This window comes from Pseudophryne corroboree, chromosome 5, assembly GCF_028390025.1.
Source record: "Pseudophryne corroboree isolate aPseCor3 chromosome 5, aPseCor3.hap2, whole genome shotgun sequence".
Lineage (NCBI taxonomy): Eukaryota > Metazoa > Chordata > Amphibia > Anura > Myobatrachidae > Pseudophryne > Pseudophryne corroboree.
Genome location: NC_086448.1, coordinates 344,953,383 through 344,975,090, shown reverse-complemented (window position 1 = coordinate 344,975,090; position 21,708 = coordinate 344,953,383). Strand labels below are relative to the sequence as shown.

At 46.5% G+C, this 21,708-nt stretch overlaps 1 protein-coding gene across 4 annotated transcripts in view; it reads right to left on the bottom strand.

Annotated features, from left to right (window-relative positions):
- Window positions 1-21,708, bottom strand: part of TRANK1 (tetratricopeptide repeat and ankyrin repeat containing 1) — a 417,569-nt gene that overhangs the window by 166,298 nt on the left and 229,563 nt on the right. For all 4 annotated transcript variants that reach the window (XM_063922607.1, XM_063922605.1, XM_063922608.1 and 1 more), the window contains exons 8-12: window positions 19,723-19,861; window positions 12,553-12,687; window positions 11,194-11,373; window positions 7,520-7,669; window positions 3,621-3,872 (exon numbers count right to left, since the gene is read on the bottom strand). In XM_063922607.1, coding sequence (XP_063778677.1) covers window positions 3,621-3,872; window positions 7,520-7,669; window positions 11,194-11,373; window positions 12,553-12,687; window positions 19,723-19,861 — 856 coding nt within the window. The remainder of the gene's footprint in view (window positions 1-3,620; window positions 3,873-7,519; window positions 7,670-11,193; window positions 11,374-12,552; window positions 12,688-19,722; window positions 19,862-21,708) is intronic.

The window sequence follows — 21,708 nt, the reverse complement described above, 5'->3', positions numbered from 1 at the left end:
GCGACTGCCGTGATGTTGTCCGACTGGATCAACACCGGCTGACCCTGAAGCAGGGGTTTTGCCAGACTTAGAGCATTGTAAATCGCTCTTAGCTCCAGTATATTTATGTGAAGAGACATTTCCAGGCTTGACCATACTCCCTGGAAGTTTCTTCCCTGTGTGACCGCTCCCCAGCCTCTCAGACTGGCATCCGTGGTCACCAGGACCCAGTCCTGTATGCCGAATCTGCGGCCCTCTAACAGATGAGCACTCTGCAACCACCACAGAATTGACACCCTTGTCTGTGGCGATAAGGTTATCCGCTGATGCATCTGCAGATGTGATCCGGACCATTTGTCCAGCAGATCCCACTGAAAAGTTCGTGCGTGGAATCTGCCGAATGGAATCGCTTCGTAAGAAGCCACCATCTTTCCCAGGACTCTTGTGCATTGATGCACAGACACTTTCCCTGGTTTTAGGAGGTTCCTGACAAGTTCGGATAACTCCCTGGCTTTCTCCTCCGGAAGAAACACCTTTTTCTGAACCGTGTCCAGAATCATTCCCAGGAACAGCAGACGTGTCGTCGGGGTCAACTGAGATTTTGGAAAATTCAGAATCCACCCGTGTTGTTGCAGCACTAGTTGGGTTAGTGCTACTCCGTCCTCCGTTCTCTGGACCTTGCCCTTATCAGGAGATCGTCCAAGTAAGGGATAATTAATACGCCTCTTCTTCGCAGAAGAATCATCATTTCGGCCATTACCTTGGTAAAGACCCGAGGTGCCGTGGACAATCCAAACGGCAGCGTCTGAAACTGATGACAGTTTTGCACCACGAACCTGAGGTACCCTTGATGTGAAGGGCAAATTGGGACATGCAGGTAAGCATCCTTTATGTCCAGGGACACCATAAAGTCCCCTTCTTCCAGATTCGCTATCACTGCTCTGAGTGACTCCATCTTGAACTTGAATTTTTGTATGTACAGGTTCAAAGATTTCAGATTTAGAATAGGTCTTACCGAGCCGTCCGGCTTCGGTACCACAAATAGCGTGGAGTAATACCCCTTTCCCTGTTGTAGGAGGGGTACCTTGACTATCACCTGCTGAGAAAACAGCTTGTGAATGGCTTCCAATACCGTCGCCCTGTCTGAGGGAGACGTTGGCAAAGCAGACTTTAGGAACCTGCGAGGGGGAGACTTCTCGAATTCCAACCTGTAACCCTGAGATACTACCTGCAGGATCCAGGGGTCCACCTGTGAGCAAGCCCACTGTGCGCTGAAATTCTTGAGTCGACCCCCCACCGCTCCTGAGTCCGCTTGTAAGGCCCCAGCGTCATGCTGAGGGCTTTGCAGAACCCTGGGAGGGCTTCTGTTCCTGGGCAGGGGCTGCTTGCTGCCCTCTTACCCCTTCCTCTGCCCCGAGGCAGATATGACAGTCCTTTTGTCCGCTTGTTCTTATAGGACCGAAAGGACTGCGGCTGAAAAGACGGTGTCTTTTTCTGTTGGGAGGGGGTCTGAGGTAAAAAGGTGGATTTTCCGGCAGTTGCCGTGGCCACCAGATCCGATAGACCGACGCCAAATAATTCCTCCCCTTTATACGGCAATACTTCCATATGTCGTTTGGAATCCGCATCACCTGACCACTGTCGCGTCCATAAACTCCTTCTGGCAGATATGGACATCGCATTTACTCTCGATGCCAGAGTGCAAATATCTCTCTGAGCATCTCGCATATAAAGGAAAGCATCCTTTAATTGCTCTATAGTCAATAAAATACTGTCCCTATCCAGGGTATCCATATTTTCAGTCAGGGAATCCAACCAGACGACCCCAGCACTGCACATCCAGGCTGAGGCGATGGCTGGTCGCAGTATAACACCAGTATGTGTGTATATACTTTTTAGGGTAGTTTCCAGTCTCCTATCAGCTGGATCCCTGAGGGCGGCTGTATCAGGAGACGGTAACGCCACTTGTTTTGATAAGCGTGTGAGCGCCTTATCCACCCTAGGGGGTGTTTCCCAGCGCGCCCTAACCTCTGGCGGGAAAGGGTATAATGCTAATAACTTTTTTGAAATTAGCACTTTTCTATCTGGGTTAACCCACGCTTCATCACATACATCATTTAATTCCTCTGATTCAGGAAAAGCTACAGGTAGTTTTTTCACCCCCCACATAATACCCCTTTTTGTGGTACTTGCAGTATCAGAGATATGCAAAGCCTCCTTCATTGCCGTGATCATATAACGTGTGGCCCTACTTGAAAATACGTTTGTTTCATCACCGTCGACACTAGATTCAGTGTCTGTGTCTGGGTCTGTGTCGACCGACTGAGGTAAAAGGCGCTTTACAGCCCCTGACGGTGTCTGAGACGCCTGGGCAGGTACTAACTGGTTTGCCGGCCGTCTCATGTCGTCAACTGATTTTTGTAATGTGCTGACATTATCACGTAATTCCATAAACAAAGCCATCCATTCCGGTGTCGACTCCCTGGGGGGTGACATCACCATTATCGGCAATTGCTCTGCCTCCACACCAACATCGTCCTCATACATGTCGACACACACGTACCGACACACAGCAGACACACAGGGAATGCTCTTATCGAAGACAGGACCCCACTAGCCCTTTGGGGAGACAGAGGGAGAGTTTGCCAGCACACACCCAAGCGCTATAATATATATGGGAACAACCTTATATAAGTGTTGTTCCTTATAGCAGCTTAAATATATCAAAATATCGCCAAAAAATGCCCCCCCTCTCTGTTTTACCCTGTTTCTGTAGTGCAGTGCAGGGGAGAGTCCTGGGAGCCTTCCTCACAGCGGAGCTGAGCAGGAAAATGGCGCTGTGTGCTGAGGAGAATAAGCCCCGCCCCCTATTTCGGCGGGCTTTTCTCCCGGAGTTTTAGATATCTGGCATGGGTTAAATACATACATATAGCCTCAATGGCTATATGTGATGTATTCTTTTGCCATAAAGGTATTAAATATTGCTGCCCAGGGCGCCCCCAGCAGCGCCCTGCACCCTCCGTGACCGCTTGGTGTGAAGTGTGTGACAACAATGGCGCACAGCTGCAGTGCTGTGCGCTACCTTCATGAAGACTGAAGAGCCTTCTGCCGCCTGTTTCCGGACCTTCAATCTTCAGCATCTGTAAGGGGGGTCGGCGGCGCGGCTCCGGGACGAACCCCAGGGTGAGACCTGTGTTCCGACTCCCTCTGGAGCTAATGGTGTCCAGTAGCCTAAGAATCCAATCCATCCTGCACGCAAGTGAGTTGAAATTCTCTCCACTAAGTCCCTCGATGCAGTGAGCCTGTTGCCAGCAGGACTCACTGAAAATAAAAAACCTAAAAACTTTTTCTAAGCAGCTCTTTAGGAGAGCCACCTAGATTGCACCCTGCTCGGACGGGCACAAAAACCTAACTGAGGCTTGGAGGAGGGTCATAGGGGGAGGAGCCAGTACACACCACCTAATCCTAAAGCTTTATTTTTGTGCCCTGTCTCCTGCGGAGCCGCTATTCCCCATGGTCCTGACGGAGTCCCCAGCATCCACTTAGGACGTTAGAGAAAATAATTATTCAAATTACACATTCAGTAAATGGCAGAAAAATAGGACAAGTAACCATATAAGCAAAATTAAGGAGAAATTTACCTCCTTGTTCTAAAAGTAACTTGATTAAAGACAACCGATACTTCGTTGTGGGGTTAAGATGACTTAGAACATGGCAAATGTTGATATTCGGAAGAGGACATCTTTTCATCAGTCCTCTCTGAGTAGACTCCCCACTGGTATCTCTTGTAAGAAGAAGCAGAACCTCCTTCCACTTCTGCTCCTGTATTAACTTTGTGATGAGACTTTCAATCATAGAATCCGGGATGTCACATATCATGTCAGGGGGAATCTCTGAAACAAACATCAGACAACGTGAACAGGTACTGTATTAAGACGACATAAAAATTACCTAAATGTGGTGGAAAATATTTAAATTTAAAGAGATTAATATAATTCCCAACTTAAATCCCCTACCTGTATTGGTTAGTTATTAATGACCATGGAAGCCAGCAACTAAAAAGTGATCAGTGCTTGTATCCATGACACTACCCAGCGGCAATGGATTGTCAGTTACAATAATATTGTCTGCACTCACTAAGGGCGTAATTCAGAGTTGATCGTTAGCAGGAAAAGGACTTAGGTGTCCTCATAGACAGCAAGCTAAGCAGTAGTACCCAAAGTAGGACTGCAGCAAAGAAGGCTAATAAGATATCAGCATGCATAAAACGGGGTATTGATGCTAGGGACGAGAGTATTATACTCCCGTTATATAGATCACTAGTGAGGCCACACCTTGAATACTGTGTACAATTCTGGGCACAGTACTACAAAAAGGATATCCTGGAGCTTGAAAAGGCACAGAGGAGGGCGACCAAACTAATTAAGGGCATGGAGACGATGGAATACAAGGAAAGGCTTGAAAGACTAGGCATGTTTACATTGGAAAAGCGGAGACTAAGAGGGGATATGATCAACATCTACAAATATATAAGGGGACAATACACAGAGCTTGCGCGGGACCTGTTTTTGGTTAGATCAACACAGAGGACTCGTGGACACTCGCTCAGGTTAGAGGAGAGGAGATTCCGTACAATACGGCGTAAAGGCTTTTTCACGGTAAGAACAATACGTGTTTGGAATTCCCTGCCCGAGGGAGTTGTAATGGCGGAATCTGTCAACACCTTTAAGAACGGGTTAGATAAATTCCTAACGGATAAGGATATCCAGGGGTATGGTGCATAGTCATGCATTATAGTTACTATAAATAGGGATAAAATGCAACGGCTGACAGCAGCATCAGTCAGAAATTTTAGTCAAATCATCATGCATAGGAGACCACAAATAGGTTGAACTCGATGGACAATTGTCTTTTTTCAACCTCAGATACTATGTTACAGTAAATGTATTAGCAGTTGAGCAAAACCTGCGGTGCGAACAGGTCTGAACTGTGCATACGCGGCGGCCGCATTGCGCAGGCGCGTCGTTGCCCAGCGACGGCCGTCGCCAGGCAGCGATGCCGTGTACAAAGAAAGCGGTCGCAGCGGCGACCGCAAGAAGACTGACAGGAGGAAGGTGTTCCAGGGCATCAACTCACCATTTTCCGGGCGTGGAAATCCGAACGCAGGCGTGTCCAGGCGTTTGGAGGGCAGATGTCTGAGTCAATTCCGGGAACTTCATCACTGGATCCATCGCACAGGGTAAGTAACTGCAGGGCTAGTCTTGTTTTACACAAAACTTTTTTTAGCATAGCAGCGCTGTACAAGCGATCGCAGCCCTGCTATGCTAAAATACACTCCCCCATAGGCGGCGTCTAGTTGATCGCACGAGCAGCAAAAAGTTGCTATGTGCGATCAACTCGGAATGACCCCCCATGTGCACTGCAGGGAGGGGCAGATAAAACATGTGCAGAGAGAGTTAGATTTGGGTGTGGTGGGTCTCTCTGCACATGTTCTATCTGCCACACCAGCAGTGCACATGGTTTTACCCAACTGCATACAAATTTGCTGCTGCGATCAACTCTGAATTATCCCCCAAATCCAAAAAGCAGCCGTAAGGCAACACGCTAATTTCTAGGTGCATTGGGCTCTTCAGTGTATATATACTGTACAACACATTTTCTAGAGATCAATTAACTGTATTTTACAGATGTAGCCACAGTCATTGTACCTGCAATTGCTAGTAATCAAGGGTAGTTTGCCGATTGCTGTATGGGTGCTCTGCGTATGCACCCACGATCCATAGGATCGCATGGGTGCATACGCTCCCACAAATGGTATGCAGGCTGGTGCAGCTAATCACAATAGCGATGTAGTCGCACTTGTGACCTGTTCACGGGCAAGCTGACCGCATCTGTAAAATTTGTTCTTGTTGGCACTCTCTGTTGCTATCTGAGCTCTAAGCGCTACATAATAGGTTGGTCTGGGGTAGGTGGGGAATGGTCTCTCACGGTCAGCTACTGTATATCCCTCGAGTGTACTCAAATAATTTACTCAACTGCGGCTAAAATGTGATTTGCCTACTACACCACTTTTAAAGTTTCTTACAGCTCCGGTATGCTCTGTCAACTAAAATGCCTGATGCGCCTCCGGCTATTCAGGACTCTCCCCTGAAAAAATGTATACTATTGGTTAGCCCTCGCCAACTAGTATCCAATATGTATTCTCCTTCTGCCGGTTTCACCATGGGGGAGGGGTGCATGTGCAGTACAGTACCTTAATTAGGGTACATCAAATCCAGTTATTTCTGCTACATAGAGTGTACCTCACTCCAGTGCGCTTGTGTAGGTTTATGGGTTGAAACAATTCTAAGTGTCCTAAATGCAGGGCTGATGTGGGCACCTTCTCTGGGAATGTCCCCTAATTGTTAGTTTCTGGCATAGAATAATTTGTGTAGTCTCCCCCACAGGGGTGCCCCGAACTGTTGTCACCCCTATATTGTGTGACTGACGAGGATCTGCTGGACAAATCCACTAGATAATATGTACTTAATGTATACATGTTACCAAAATTCTGTTTCGCCCGATCCTGTATCACATCAACGGGTACGGTGTTCCTTAACCGAACACTGGCTGTCTTACTGAATACTACTTTTGCACGTGAGAAATATACATACCTGGCTAGGTACGCTGAATCTATGTTACTATGTTACTATGTTAATCTAAATTCATTCACATTTGGGCCAAATGGCTGGATTTAGAGTTTGCAAAAGCCCCTGGGGAGCTGATGTTGTTTTCCATGCTTTAATCTCTAATATTCAGTCTGACCAATCTTTTTGAATTGTGTGCATTGACATGTATATATGTTTTTGTAACCGTGCCTATTGTACAACATATACTTGGTGTCTGTGTGTACCCTTATTCCTTCTTATCCAGTACTAGTGTTTGTTTATTCCTGTATTTGTCAAAAGATAAAGCTCCTCGCTAGTACCATCCACAAGGCAGTGCAGCAGAGTTGAATGGCCGCTGGCACTTATCCCTACACACAACCAGAGCAATGCCCACAGGATGGCCCCTAAACCCAGCTAGGACCAGGAAACTGGCTTGGGGGGTCATAGGCATGGTGTCTGCTGACCCCTCCTACTGGAAGCGACAGCCTGCCTTCCTTGCTCTCTCCTGCGTGTGCCTGCTAAAAGTGTCCAAAGCTCCTGAAACCACATCATATCCTCCAGTGTACCCTAAAAAAAATTATCTTCCTGAATATTATATATACACATCAAGGATCCTATATAATAAAAGGCTAACACTGCTCCTCATCTCTGTGGGGGGAATTCACTAGCGCGCTGGTGGCCACTAGTTGGCACACGATGGAGCAATTCAAGTGTTGCTCTGTACAGCCGCACACATCCGTTGGCGCTGACATTACTTTTATGTTGTTCTGTCTTTTTGATGGGCTGGTAACTAGTATGAGCATAGTTTGATTGTTATAAGAAATTGGTTTGTAGGAGAAAAAATAAAATAAAATAGAAACTCAAAGAGACTGTGAGTAGCAATAACTATTTACCTTTCACAGAAGACAGAACTCGCAGAAAATTCTTGACGGATTCATGTTCAAAAAATGTATTATCTTGATCAGTTTGTTTACAGAAGGCTGTGAATTGCTCCAACGCATATTCAAGTGAATCGGTCTTGATTTCTACAACACTGCACACTTCTACAAACAGAAAAGGAGAAAATAAATTAATAGACAAAAATACACTTCAGCACCACAAAAACAGGAATTTAATACCTACTGGTAATTCCTTTTCTCGTAATCCGTAGTGGATATTGGGGGTCACTGTACTTTAGTACCATGGGGTATAGATCAGGTGCACTGGAGCCTGGCACTTTAAAACCTTTAGTGTGCATATATGTGGGCTAGCTCCTCCCTCTATGCCCCTCCTACCAGACTCAGTCTAGGAAAACTGTGCCCGAGGAGACGGACATACCATGAGAGAAGAAACATATACAATAGCGGTGAGGCAACAAGCCAACACACAACCCAACAAAACAGGAGCGCTAACTGAATAGAGGCTAGCGAAACCAGCATAACAAGGACAGCAATGCTAATCCCACATGGCAAAGCGGCTCAACCAACACTTACATCCAGTAAACAGGATACAAAGCACTGAGGCGGGCGCCCAGTATCCACTACGGACTACAAGAAAAGGAATTACCGGTAGGTATTAAATTCCTATTTTCTCTTACATCCTAGTGGATATTGGGTAACTGTACTTTAGTACCGTGGGGAAGTCCCAAAACAGGTGGGAGAATGCTGAGACCACTATAAAACCGCCTGACCAAACTGAAGGTAATCCTTGGCCAAGGTGTTGAACCTGTAGAACTTCACAAACGTGTTTGAACCGGACCAAGTAGCTGCTCAGCACAACTGTAAAGCCAACCCCCCCCCCCCGGGCAGCCGCCCAGGAAGAATTCACCGTCCTTGTCGACTTGGCCTGAATAGACGTCGGAAAATGCAGAGCCACTTAAGTATAGGCCTATTGAATAGTTAGCCTTAGCCAACTAGCAATAGATTGCTTAGAAACAGGCATACCAATTTTGGTGGCATCATAAAGAACAAACAGCGAGTCAGATTTGCGAAGATGAGCCGTCCTTTTAACATAAATCCTTAGAGCCCTCACCACATCCAAGGATTCTGGGCCCACAGAAACATCAGCCAGCACAGGAACCACAATCGGCTGATTCACATGAAAGGCTGACACCACTTTAGGCAAAAACTAAGGTCGGGTCCTAAGCTCAGCCCTAGCCTCACGAAAAATCAAGTACGGGCTCTTACAGGATAAGGCCCCCAATTCAGAAACCCATCTTACAGACGACAATGCAATCAACATGGCTGTCTTCCAAGTGAGACATTTCAATTCCACCTTCTGTAAAAGGTTCAAACCGGTCCGATTGAAGAAAGGACAAAACCACATTTACATCCCACGGAGCTGTGGGAGGGACGAAGGGTGGCTGCATATGAGGAACTCCTTTCAAGAAAGTCTGTAACTCCGGCAACAACGCAAGTTGCTTCTGGAAGAAAATAGAGCCGAAATCTGTACTTTGATAGAGCCCAACCGTAGGCCCATATCCACACCTGCTTGCAGGAATAGCAGAAAACAGTCCAGGGAGTTTAATTCCTTTGATACAGGAAAAGTGGCTGAGGATTTTGGTTTTACATTAAAGTACAATTCTTCCTCTGGTTCTGCCTCTGGATCAGGTATGCTAAGAACCTCCCTCACTGCATAAATGAGGGCCTCCACCCCGGGTGACAGAGAGCTGTCCTCCTCCATATCATCAGTCATCCACATCAGGCAGGTCAGAATCAGACTGAAGCACCTGTGGCAGTGAGCTTTTCTGTGAAACCAACAGAGGGGGCTGAGAAGCTGCAGTTAGCTCTGAATTAACACTATGAATCATGCTCATAAAAGCATCTAACAAATCAGGTGCCTGAGAACTGTTCCCCTTGGGGATAATGAACACTGTTCACACATGAGGGACCCCTCAGAAGAAGGGGTAGAATTACAAGCAGGACATATAACTTTGTCAGCAGACATGATTTTACAGTAACAATACAGTTAAACCCACTGAACACCTCCACACAGAGCATAGAGAGCCCTGGAGTGACACAGAGAAAGGAGACCAGCACACAAACACAGCAGCGCAGTGTATAATTGCATATAAGAATCCCACTATCTAATGTGGCAGTGAGCGTTTATGTGTGTGCGCCACTGCTGATGTGTTCTCCCCCTGCTATGACCCCCTGGTACCAGTACAGAGTCTGAACAGCCTGGGTCTGTGGAGGAGCAGCTTGCATGCAGCCTTGTAATCCGCAGCAGCAGGAAATGGCGCCTTTCCCGCTTCTGGTCCCGCTCTCCGGGAAGCCATGCCCCCGTAATGGTGCATGGTCCCAATCAATTATACTGGCTGTATACATGTTAAACATAGTAAAAAAAATATCATGTCAGATGCTGAGTACCCTGTGCAGCTGCAAACTCCTCCAAGCCAGCGTGGTTCGCGGCGATCACCACAGCTCGTGATCACCGCACGACATACCACCAACTGCACCAGGGATCTGCTAACCGGGGCCCCGGTGTTAACACCCACCGCACCTGCGTCTCTTCGGCATCTGTTAGAGGGTGGAGGCTTGCTGCTGGTGTGTGCACACACAGTGTGGTGTGTGAAACAGCACCTCAGGCGCTCAGTGTCCTGTCAGCAGGGATTACGAACCATTAACCCTCAGGAGGTTGGTTCAGTCCCCCCTCTAAGTCCCACGAAGCAAGTAGACTGGTTGCCAACCAGTACTACCTGAAAAAAACGAATAAATAAAAAATTAAGGAAAATTCTCTGGAGCTCCAGGGGAATGCACCCGGCTCCTTTGGCACATTTTTGTAAACTGAGTCTGGTAGGAGGGGCATAGATGGAGGAGCCAGCACACCCATACACACACTAAAGGGTTTTAAAGCGCCATGCTCCAGTGAACCCGATCTATACCCCACGGTACTAAAGTACAGTTTCCCAGTATCCACTAGGACGTAACAGAAACAGAAAATGCACTTTAAGATGGGTGTGGTATGGAGGGTCAACAGTAACTAGGTCGACCACTATTGGGCGCCAGTAACTAGGTCGACAGGGTCTAAGTTGACAGGTCGACATGAGTTTTTAGGTTTTTCTGGCGTTGTTTTCTCCATACAGTGACTGGGAGCACCGTGTCCCCTCGGGCAAGGTTCCTCGCTGCGGTCAGCACAGGTTACTATTCCCAATCGCAGTACGCGTGGATCATTAAGTATGAAAAAGTTAAAAAAAAAAAAAAATTTGAAAAACTCCTGTCGACCTTTTGACCTGTCGACCCTGTCGACCTAGTTACTGTCGACCTAGAGACCGGATACCCTTTAAGATCACCCTTGACAGAACCAATAACAACCAAACTTTGCGCACAATATAATGGGAGAAATGTAATACAGTAGGGTGTTTGAATCAGAAAGCGAGATATTTTGGTAAAATTCTCCATTTTTTTTAAAGTGGCAATCATTTACATGGCAAAACGATTGACACTTTTACCAAAATCTTTCACTTTCTGAGTCTCACACCCTATTACATTTTCCCCATTATACAGTATTTAATACAAATTCCTGTTGTGAAGGCCGCTCTGCCGAACCATATAGTTTAACATAACAATCATTACAGCAGAATCATTACCTGATGAGCTGGTTGATTTAACTTCAGCAGGAATCTGACTTGCCAGATGCTTTTTTATTATGTCCTCTGCTTTGAAGTTTTTATTTCGTTTGAGAATACTTGCGACATCCTTTCCCTGTTTGTTGGCAATGCATGGGTCACCTCCATAATTCAGGAGCATCTTTACATCTTGTGCTTGGCCTAAGGGACAAATATTTTATCAAGGCTAGATAAAGGGAGTTTCAGCAATACTACAGTCTGTGCTGATAGATTGCGTGCTAAAATTATTTTCATCCATCTGTTTGCCTCATGTCCTTCCTTAATCTTGTCCTTTCAGTTGACAGTTTATATAAGTAACGGTTTTGCTAATGTTTCCTATAGTACCCAAATGGGGAAATATGCAGTACATATTAAAATGGCAGCAAACTCGAATAAAATACAGCAAACTTTAATTTATAATGGATGGGCAACTAGAATGGGATTGCACATAGAGATGAAATGTGCATACTGTATAATGAATGAGGTTCGAAGAATAACTCCACAATACTTTCCTGGGGTGCTGCATTTCCACAAAGCATTCTATGATACTGCACTGCTTTGGTCTAAGCTACTGTATGCAGCTTGGCTGTTTAATGCAAATGGAAAGATTACAGGAGTGGGGAACTGAACTAATCGCTGCCACTCTCACACAGGCTACTGTAGCTTTGAGCCCCAAGCTCCTGATGTTTGGAGAAAATGCCACACACCGGCTTAGTAATACACTATAGTTCTTTCATGTTTACAGTACTTAAAAACCAAACAAAAAGAAACTACTAAAGGGGCATTCACACTAGACGATACAAGTGGACGATATGCACAATAAAGATAAAATTGCGCATATCGTCAACTGTGTATGCACTATAACTATACGTGCTTCCACGGGTCATTATCATTTATCTTTATCAACTGAACATGCAATCCAGTTAAGGCTAGATCTTGTTCAGGGATGGGAGGGGAGACGTCACTGAAAGATATTGTTTACTAGATCGTTCAGTGTGTATGAACTTTATCTTTCATTCTGCAGCTGGGGAAATTTCAAGGGAAATCTTTATCTTTATTGTTTCAAAATCGTCTAGTGTATGGGTCTTCAACCTGTGGCCCTCCAGCTGCTGCAGAACTACACATCCCAGCACGCCCTGCCTCAGTTTTAGCATACCTTAACAGCAAAACTGTGGCAGGGCATGCTGAGATGTGTAGTTTCACAGCAGCTGGAGGGCCACAGCTTGATGACCCATGGTCTAGTGTGTACCCGCCTTATTAAATACAAAAAATATAGATCTCGCTTTATTTTTAAATGGAAATCCCTAATTGGAAGACTCAATGTCTTTTCCCATCACTTACGCTTTGGTGAATAATCATTTGATGAAAAAGATGCCACAAGGTGCAGCACTGTGTTCCCATCGCTGTCTTTCTCATTTATCAGTTTTTTCATGGCTGGTTTGGTTCTTAAGACTAGATGGAAAAGTCTGCTGTCTACTGTTAAAGAAAATAAGATTTTACTCACCGGTAAATCTATTTCTCGTAGTCCGTAGTGGATGCTGGGAACTCCGAAAGGACCATGGGGAATAGCGGGCTCCGAAGGAGGCTGGGCACTCTAGAAAGATTTATGACCACCTGGGGTGCACTGGCTCCTCCCACTATGACCCTCCTCCAAGCCTCAGTTAGGACACTGTGCCCGGACGAGCTGACATAATAAGGAAGGATTTTGAATCCCGGGTAAGACTCATACCAGCCACACCAATCACACCGTACAACTCGTGATAATATATCCAGTTTGACAGTATGAAAACAACTGAGCCTCTCAACAGATGGCTCAACAATAACCCTTTAGTTAGCAATAACTATTTACAAGTATTGCAGACAATCCGCACTTGGGATGGGCGCCCAGCATCCACTACGGACTACGAGAAATAGATTTACCGGTGAGTAAAATCTTATTTTCTCTAACGTCCTAGTGGATGCTGGGAACTCCGAAAGGACCATGGGGATTATACCAAAGCTCCCAAACGGGCGGGAGAGTGCGTATGACTCTGCAGCACCGAATGAGAGAACTCAAGGTCCTCCTCAGCCAGGGTATCAAATTTGTAGAATTTTGCAAACGTGTTTGCCCCTGACCAAGTAACAGCTCGGCAAAGTTGTAAAGCCGAGACCTCTCGGGCAGCCGCCCAAGATGAGCCCACCTTCCCTGTGGAATGGGCTTTCACTGATTTAGGATGCGGCAGTCCAGCCGCAGAATGCGCCTGCTGAATCGTGTCACAGATCCAGCGAGCGATAGTCTACTTAGAAGCAGGAGCACCCAGCCTGTTGGGTGCATACAGGATAAATAGCGAGTCAATTTTCTTGACTCTAGCCGTCCTGGAAACATAATTTTTCAAGGCCCTGATTACGTCCAGTAACTTGGAATCCTCCAAGTCCCTAGTAGCCGCAGGCACCACAATAGGTTGGTTCAAGTGAAAAACTGATACCACCTTAGGGAGAAACTGGGGACGAGTCCTCAATTCTGCCCTCTCCATATGGAAAATCAGATAAGGACTTTTATATGACAAATCCGCCAATTCTGATACACGCCTGGCCGAAGCCAAGGTCAATAACATGACCACTTTCCGCGTGAGATATTTTAGATCCACGGTTTTTAGTGGTTCAAACCAATGTGATTTTAAGAAACTCAACACCACGTTGAGATCCCAAGGTGCCACTGGAGGCACAACCGGGGGCTGAATATGCAGCACTCCTTTTAGAATGTCTGAACTTCAGGTACTGAAGTTAATTCTTTCTGGAAGAAAATCGACAGAGCCGAGATCTGTATCTTAATGGAGCCTAATTTTAGGCCGATAGACACTCCTGCTTGTAGGAAATGCAGAAATCGACCTAGTTGAAATTCCTCTGTTGGGGCCTTTTGTGGCCTCACACCAAGCAACATATTTCCGCCATATGCGGTGATAATGTTTTGCAGTTACATCTTTCCTGGCTTGAATCAGCGTAGGAATGACTTCCTCCGGAATGCCCTTTTCCTTTAGGATCCGGCGTTCAACCGCCATGCCATCAAAACGTAGCCGCGGTAAGTCTTGGAACAGACAGGGCCCCTGCTGCAGCAGGTCCTGTCTGAGCGGCAGAGGCCATGGGTCCTCTGATATAATTTTTTGAAGTTCTGGGTACCAGGCTCTTCTTGGCCAATCCGGAACCACAAGTATCGTTCTTACTCCTCGCCTTCTTATTATTCTCAGTACCTTTGGTATGAGAGGCAGAGGGGGGAACACATAAACCGACTGGTACACCCACGGTGTTACCAGAGCGTCCACAGCTATCGCCTGAAGGTCCCTTGACCTGGCGCAATATCTTTTATAGCTTTTTGTTGAGGCGGGACGCCTTCATGTCCACCTGTGGCCTTTCCCAATGGTGTACAATCCTTTGGAAGACTTCTGGATGAAGTCCCCACTCTCTCGGGTGGAAGTCGTGTCTGCTGAGAAGATCTGCTTCCCAGTTGTCCACTCCGAGAATGAACACTGCTGACAGTGCTAACACATGATTTTCCGCCCATCGGAGAATCCTTGTGGCTTCTGCCATCGCCATCCTGCTTCTTGTGCCGCCCTGTTGGTTTACATGGGCGACTGCCGTGATGTTGTCTGATTGGATCAGGACCGGCCTTTTGAAGCAGAGGCCTTGCCTGACTCAGGGCATTGTAAATGGCCCTCAGTTCCAGAATATTTATGTAGGGAAGTCACCTGACTTAACCAAAGTCCCTGGAAGCTTCTTCCCTGTGTGACTGCCCCCCAGCCTCAAAGGCTGGCATCCATGGTCACTAGGACCTAGTCCTGTATGTCGAACCTACGGCCCTCTTGAAGATGGGCACTCTGCAGCCACTACAGTAGAGATACCCTGGTCCTTGGAGACAGGGTTATCAGCCGATGCATCTGAAGATGTGGTCCGGACCACTTGTCTAACAGGTCCCCCTGAAAAGTTCTTGCATGGAACCTGCCGAATGGGATTGCTTCGTAGGAAGCTATCATTTTTCCCAGGACTCGCGTGCAATGATGCACCGATAACTGTTTTGGCTTCAGGAGGTCTCTGACTAGAGATGACAGCTCCTTGGCTTTCTCCTCCGGGAGAAACACTTATTTCTGGTCTGTGTCCAGAACCATCCCCAGGAACAGTAGACGTGTCGTAGGAAACAGCTGTGTCTTTGGACTGTTTAGAATCCAACCGTGCTGTTGTAGCACTTTCCAAAATAGTGCTACCCCGACTAGCAACTGCTCCTTGGACCTCGCCCTTATAAGGAGATTGTCCAAGTACGGGATCATTAAAAACTCCCCTTTTTCGAAGGAGTATCATCATTCCGGCCATTACCTTGGTAACACCCTCGGTGCCATGTACAGTCCAAACGGCAGAGTCTGGACTTGGTAATGGTAATCCTGTACCACAAATCTGAGGTACTCCTGGCGAGGATAGTAAATGGGGACATGCAGGTAAGCATCCTTGATGTCCCGGGATACCATGTAATCCCCCTCGTCCAGGCTTGCAATAACCGCCCGGAGCGATTCCATCTTGAACTTGAATTTTTTTTTTGTATGTGTTCAAGGATTTTAAATATAAAAAAGGGTCACACCGAACCATGCGGTTTCGGTACCCCAAACCGTGTGGAATAGTAAACCCGTCCTTGTTGAAGTAGGGGCACCTTAAGTATTACCTGATGGGAATACAGCTTATTAATTGCCTCTAGCACAGCCTCCCTGCCTGAGGGAGTTGTCGGCAAGGCATATTTGAGGAAACGGCGGGGGGAAGACATCTCGAATTCCAGCTTGTACCCTTGAAATACTACTTGAATGAAAAAGGGATCCACCTGTGAGCGAGCCCACTGATCGCTGAAATTTTTGAGACGGCCCCCCACCGTACCTGGCTACACCTGTGGAGCCCCCGCGTCATGCTGTGGACTCAGAGGAAGCGAGAGAAGAATTATGATTCTGGGAACAGGCTGACTGGTGCAGCTTTTTCCCTCTTCCCTTGTCTCTGTACAGAAAGGAAGCGCCTTTGACCCGCTTGCTTTTCTGAAGCCGAAAGGACTGTACCTGATAATACAGTGCTTTCTTAGTCTGTGAGGAAAACTGAGGTAAAAATATTTCTTCCCAGCTGTTGCTGCGGATACGAGGTCCCAGAGACCATCCCCAAATAATTCCTCACCCTTATAAGGCAGAATCTCTATGCGCCTTTTAAAGCCAGCATCACCTGTCCAGTGACAGGTCTCTAATACCCTCCTGACAGAATGGACATTACATTCATTTTGGATGCCAGCCGGCAAAATATCCCTCTGTGCATCCCTCATATATAAGACGACGTCTTTAATATGTTCTCATGTTAGCAAACTAGTATGTTTGACAGGGTCACCGACCACGCTGCAGCAGCACGCTCTGCAGGTTTCAGTCTAGTACCTGAGTGTGTAAAAACAGACTTCAGGATAGCCTCCTGCTTTTTATCAACAGGTACCTTCAAAGTGGCCGTTCCTAAAACGGCAGTGCCACCTATTTTGACAACTGTGTGAGCGCCTTATCCACCCTAGGGGATATCTCCCAGCGTAACTTATCCTCTGGCGGGAAAAGGTACGCCATCAGTAACTTTTTTGTCAGGGGGAACACACGCTTCTCACACACTTCATTCATTCATCTGATGGGGGAACAAAACACTGCCTGCTTTTTCTCCCCAAACATAAAAACCCATTTTTAGAGGTTAATGTCAGAAATGTGTAACACATTTTTTATTGCCGGGATCAAGTCACGGATGTTCCTAGTGGATTGTGTATATGTCTCAACCTTGACGACACTGGAGTCAGACTCCGTGTCGACATCTGTGTCTGCCATCTGAATGAGCGGGCGTTTTTGAGCCCCTGATGGCCTTTGAGACGCCTGGGCAGGCGCGGGCTGAGAAGCCGGCTGTCCCACAGCTGTTACGTCATCCACCCTTTTATGTAAGGAGTTGACACTGTAGGTTAATACCTTTCACCTAACCATCCACTCTGGTGTCGGCCCCACAGGGGGCGACATCACATTTATCGGCATCTGCTCCGTCACTATATAAGCCTCCTCCTCAAACATGTCGACACAGCTGTACCGACACACCGCACACACACAGGGAATGCTCTGACTGAGGACAGGACCCCACAAAGCCCTTTGGGGAGACAGAGAGAGAGTATGCCAGCACACACCAGAGCGCTATATAATGTGGGGATTAACACTATAACTGAGTGAATTTTCCCCAATAGCTGCTTGTATATACAATATTGCGCCTAAATTTAGTGCCCCCCCTCACTTTTTAACCCTTTGAGCCTGAAAACTACAGGGGAGAGCCTGGGGAGCTTTCTTCCAGCTGCACTGTGAAGAGAAAATGGCGCCAGTGTGTCTGAGGGAGATAGCTCCGCCCCTTTTCCGCGGCCTATTCTCCCGCTTTTTTATGGATTCTGGCAGGGGTATTTATCACATATATAGCCTCTGGGGCTATATATTGTGATTGTTTTGCCAGCCAAGGTGTTTTTATTGCTGCTCAGGGCGCCCCCCCCCCCAGCGCCCTGCACCCTCAGTGACCGGAGTGTGAAGTGTGCATGAGGAGCAATGGCGCACAGCTGCAGTGCTGTGCGCTACCTTGGTGAAGACTGATGTCTTCTGCCGCCGATTTTCCGGACCTCTTCTTGCTTCTGGCTCTGTAAGGGGGACGGCGGCGCGGCTCCGGGACCGAACACCAAGGACTGGGCCTGCGGTCGATCCCTCTTGAGCTAATGGTGTCCAGTAGCCTAAGAAGCCCAATCCGGCTGCAAGCAGGCGAGTTCGCTTCTTCTCCCCTTAGTCCCTCGCTGCAGTGAGCCTGTTGCCAGCAGGTCTCACTGAAAATAAAAAACCTAATTCTATACTTTCTTTCTAGAGGCTCAGGAGAGCCCCTAGTGTGCATCCAACCTCGGCCGGGCACAAGATCTAACTGAGGCTTGGAGGAGGGTCATAGTGGGAGGAGCCAGTGCACACCAGGTGGTCATAAATCTTTCTAGAGTGCCCAGCCTCCTTCGGAGCCCGCTATTCCCCATGGTCCTTTCGGAGTTCCCAGCATCCACTAGGACGTTCGAGAAATGATAAATGAAAATACATTGTGTAATAAGGATTATCATGCCACTTGTGTCCTGCAGGCTTTAGGTATCTGAATTAAGTCTTATAGACTGTCTGCATTCCATATTAAGCCCATACTAAGGCCCAGATTTATCAAGCCTTGGCGTTTCTATCATGGGAGCAATGTGTGCGATGCGGGTCCAGGGGGGGCCCACACCGTACACATTGCACTCATATTTTAGTACTCACCTCTCCGTAGTCCAACGTCGGGTGCTGCAGCCGCAGCCGTTGCACATAAAATCCCTTCCAGAATGTCCGCCGTGCATGCAGAGTTTAAATTTTGTCTCCGGAACATGGCGGGTGCCATGTTTCTGGAGACCTGTGCATGCACAGTGGGCTCCAGGACAATGTCAGAGCCTATAGCGCCATAGAGAGGAGGGGGCCCACCCGGTGTGTGCACATTTTTAAAACACAACCTGTCACATGGCAGTTAGGAGCCGATTGGCTGGTACTTTATCCCCGTGCAATTTATCACTCTCCAAGTCTTACTAAATCTGGGCCTAAAAATGAAAAGTACTGTAGAATTGTTGTCCTCAACAATTTGGTGCTCAAGGTACCCAGAGAATACCACATTAGCCATGATTCGGAAGTATACAAATTAGAACAATATCAGCAGCATATTGTGCAATATCAGCAGTATCTTGTGTTTTAAAGTTTAAAGAGAGAAATTGTTTTTACTGCAGTGCTAATTAGATGGGCACCCAACGCAGCAATTCAATTGTTGCTCTGTTTGGAAGCGAATGCTGCAGGTGGACACATTTCTGCTCACAGCCTTCTGAGGTGACGAGCAGAAATGTGTGACAAGTCTATGGCAGACTTGGTGTTTTTACGTACAACAAGAATGCTATAGTGACAATAAATTATTCTTATCTTATAATTAATGGCCGCCTATTAATAAAGCACAGCATAAAGAACAAACAATTGAATCGCCCTTAAAGGACTCAGTGTCAACCTTCTCCACTGCACAAATACTTGAATGTTGCCACTAATTAAGTGCGACACCCACAATGTACTGTAATGTACACTTTTTGATATGGGTTCACACTACAACAAACATATATCCAACATCAGCAGCACTACTTCTTTTCTTTAAATTGTTTAAAAACCGTTACTACCAGTATGGCCGTGAGAACATTACACAAGTAATGCAAGTGTTGCACATACAATTCACATTACTGACCACTTTTATTAGTTTTATTCACAAATAATGACGGACATGAACAAATGGGGACAGTTTTTTAAAAGGCCATCCCATGTACAACTGCAATTATTCAAATGTAAATATTATACATGATTTACTCATCTCAATAAAAGCATGAATCCACAGCTTCCTATTGCTGCCAAACTGTGCAGTTCTCCAATATTCATTTACCTGATTTCATGCAGAGCTTGATAACAGCATGAAGAGAATGCTCTCCAATGGTGTCCACATCAGCACCCATCTCTATAAGCCAAGTGACAAGCTGACTGATGGGATTCAACTTCTCGCATGAAGTAGAACTCACATATTTCTAGTATCCAAAAAAGAGTAATATCAGTAATATATTGCGCTGATGTGAACATGAACATTTATTTATCATGAATAACAAACCTAAGTCATAAGAACAAATGCGAGAGGATATTTTTAGCAATCATTTTATTTTATAGACAAAAACGAATTGCAAATGAACATAGGCCTAATTGAGAGCTGTACGCAAACCCAATGATTAATGTACAGCTCCAATGTTAATCAATGTGGCAATGACCAAGATCTGTACTGCGCACGTGCACATCTGCAATGGTCGCAATGCACCCTAAGCTGCAGCGCTGTTTTGGAGGCGGCAATGGCCAGAGTTACAGAAAATGGGGGCGTGCTCCTCACATTTTCTGGGTGTTCTGAGGCTAGTGGTTATGTCCTCGGATGTAGCTTCATTGGTCCTGGAAGAGTGAAAGCATTGGCCATCCTGAGGTTACTTAGATGACCTATATTCAATGCAGATGATTCGATGCAGCAGCGGGTCAGAGAAGCTGGCAGGAGGCCAGCATCCAAAGACACAGATGCTGTATGAACTGCGTCCATCTCTGAATCAGGCCCATAATCAGAGTAATTCAAGCAGCCAACCAAGCTTAGTGGAACATATAGAACACCTATGTTATACAAGTAAAATGGAGTTTAGACCACGTAATAAAACTACTTTAATTTCAAATTTACACAAGCATGACAACACATAGATGCCATATAAAGTAAAAAAGTGCAACATCATCTAATCCTACCCAAGACACACCTGAATGAGTGATAACTGAACAAATTACAGCAAAGGCCACAAAAAAAACTACAGCTTCCAAATAAAAAATGTTTTCTAAATAAACAATGCATTCTATTCAGCAATAAAATTAGAACAGTATGCAGACCACTCAAACAGCTCTAAACAGTAGAAGATGCTTAAAAGTGCCTTGAACCTGGCATTTACATAACCAGCCTTAGAAAAAGGAGAGTTAGGGTACACTTACCTTCATTAACTCTCTTTCTTCAAGGTCCATAGGGTCCACAGAGGAGAGAATGAGGGTGTAGGTGGTGGTATAGGACCAGGCATCAAACAGTTAAGCTTTTAGGTATCCCAAGATGCTCCAGTCCGAGCTCCAATCCAGCTTTAAGAAATGCAAGGATTCGTGAAACTATAAACACCAGAGGGTTGTAGTGTCGGGCAGTGTACCACTGGAAGTACGTATGCTACACCCCGGTAATAGATACAGGTGGATGCTGGGCTTCCGCGTTCTGAGCATGGTCCGAAAAGGAGAGTGAAAGAAACCTTTGGACCTTAGGATGGCTCAAGAGCCATGCAGTCAAAGACAGATGGGCTAGGTACGGGTGGAGAATGGGACCCTGAGACAGTAGGTCTGGTCATAAAGGAAGTGGAAAGGGAGCATCTATGGAGCAACTCTGAAGAGCAGAGAATCAAGGACACCTGGGCCATGCCGAAGCAACCAGGAGGACTGTCCCTCCTTACTGCTTCAACTTCCGAAGAACTTGTGGCAGAAGAGAGACTGGAAGAAAGACATACGGCAGATGGAAGTTCCACCTTACGACCAGGTCGTCCACGAAGGTTGCTTCGGGATCTCTCGTCCTGGACCAATACACGGGAACCTTGCAGTTGTGTCGGGAGGCCATGAGGTCCATGTCTGGTTGGCCCCACCTATGCACTAAGAGCTGGAAGACCTCTGGGTGTAGAGAATACTCGCCGGTGTGTACGTCTTGACGGCTGGGAAAGTCCACTTCCCAGTTGAGTATCCATCAGATGAAGACTGCTGCGATAGCCAAAAGACGGCAGAATGTGAGCGACATTCTGCATCAACAACAGACCGAGTGCCGCCCTGATGG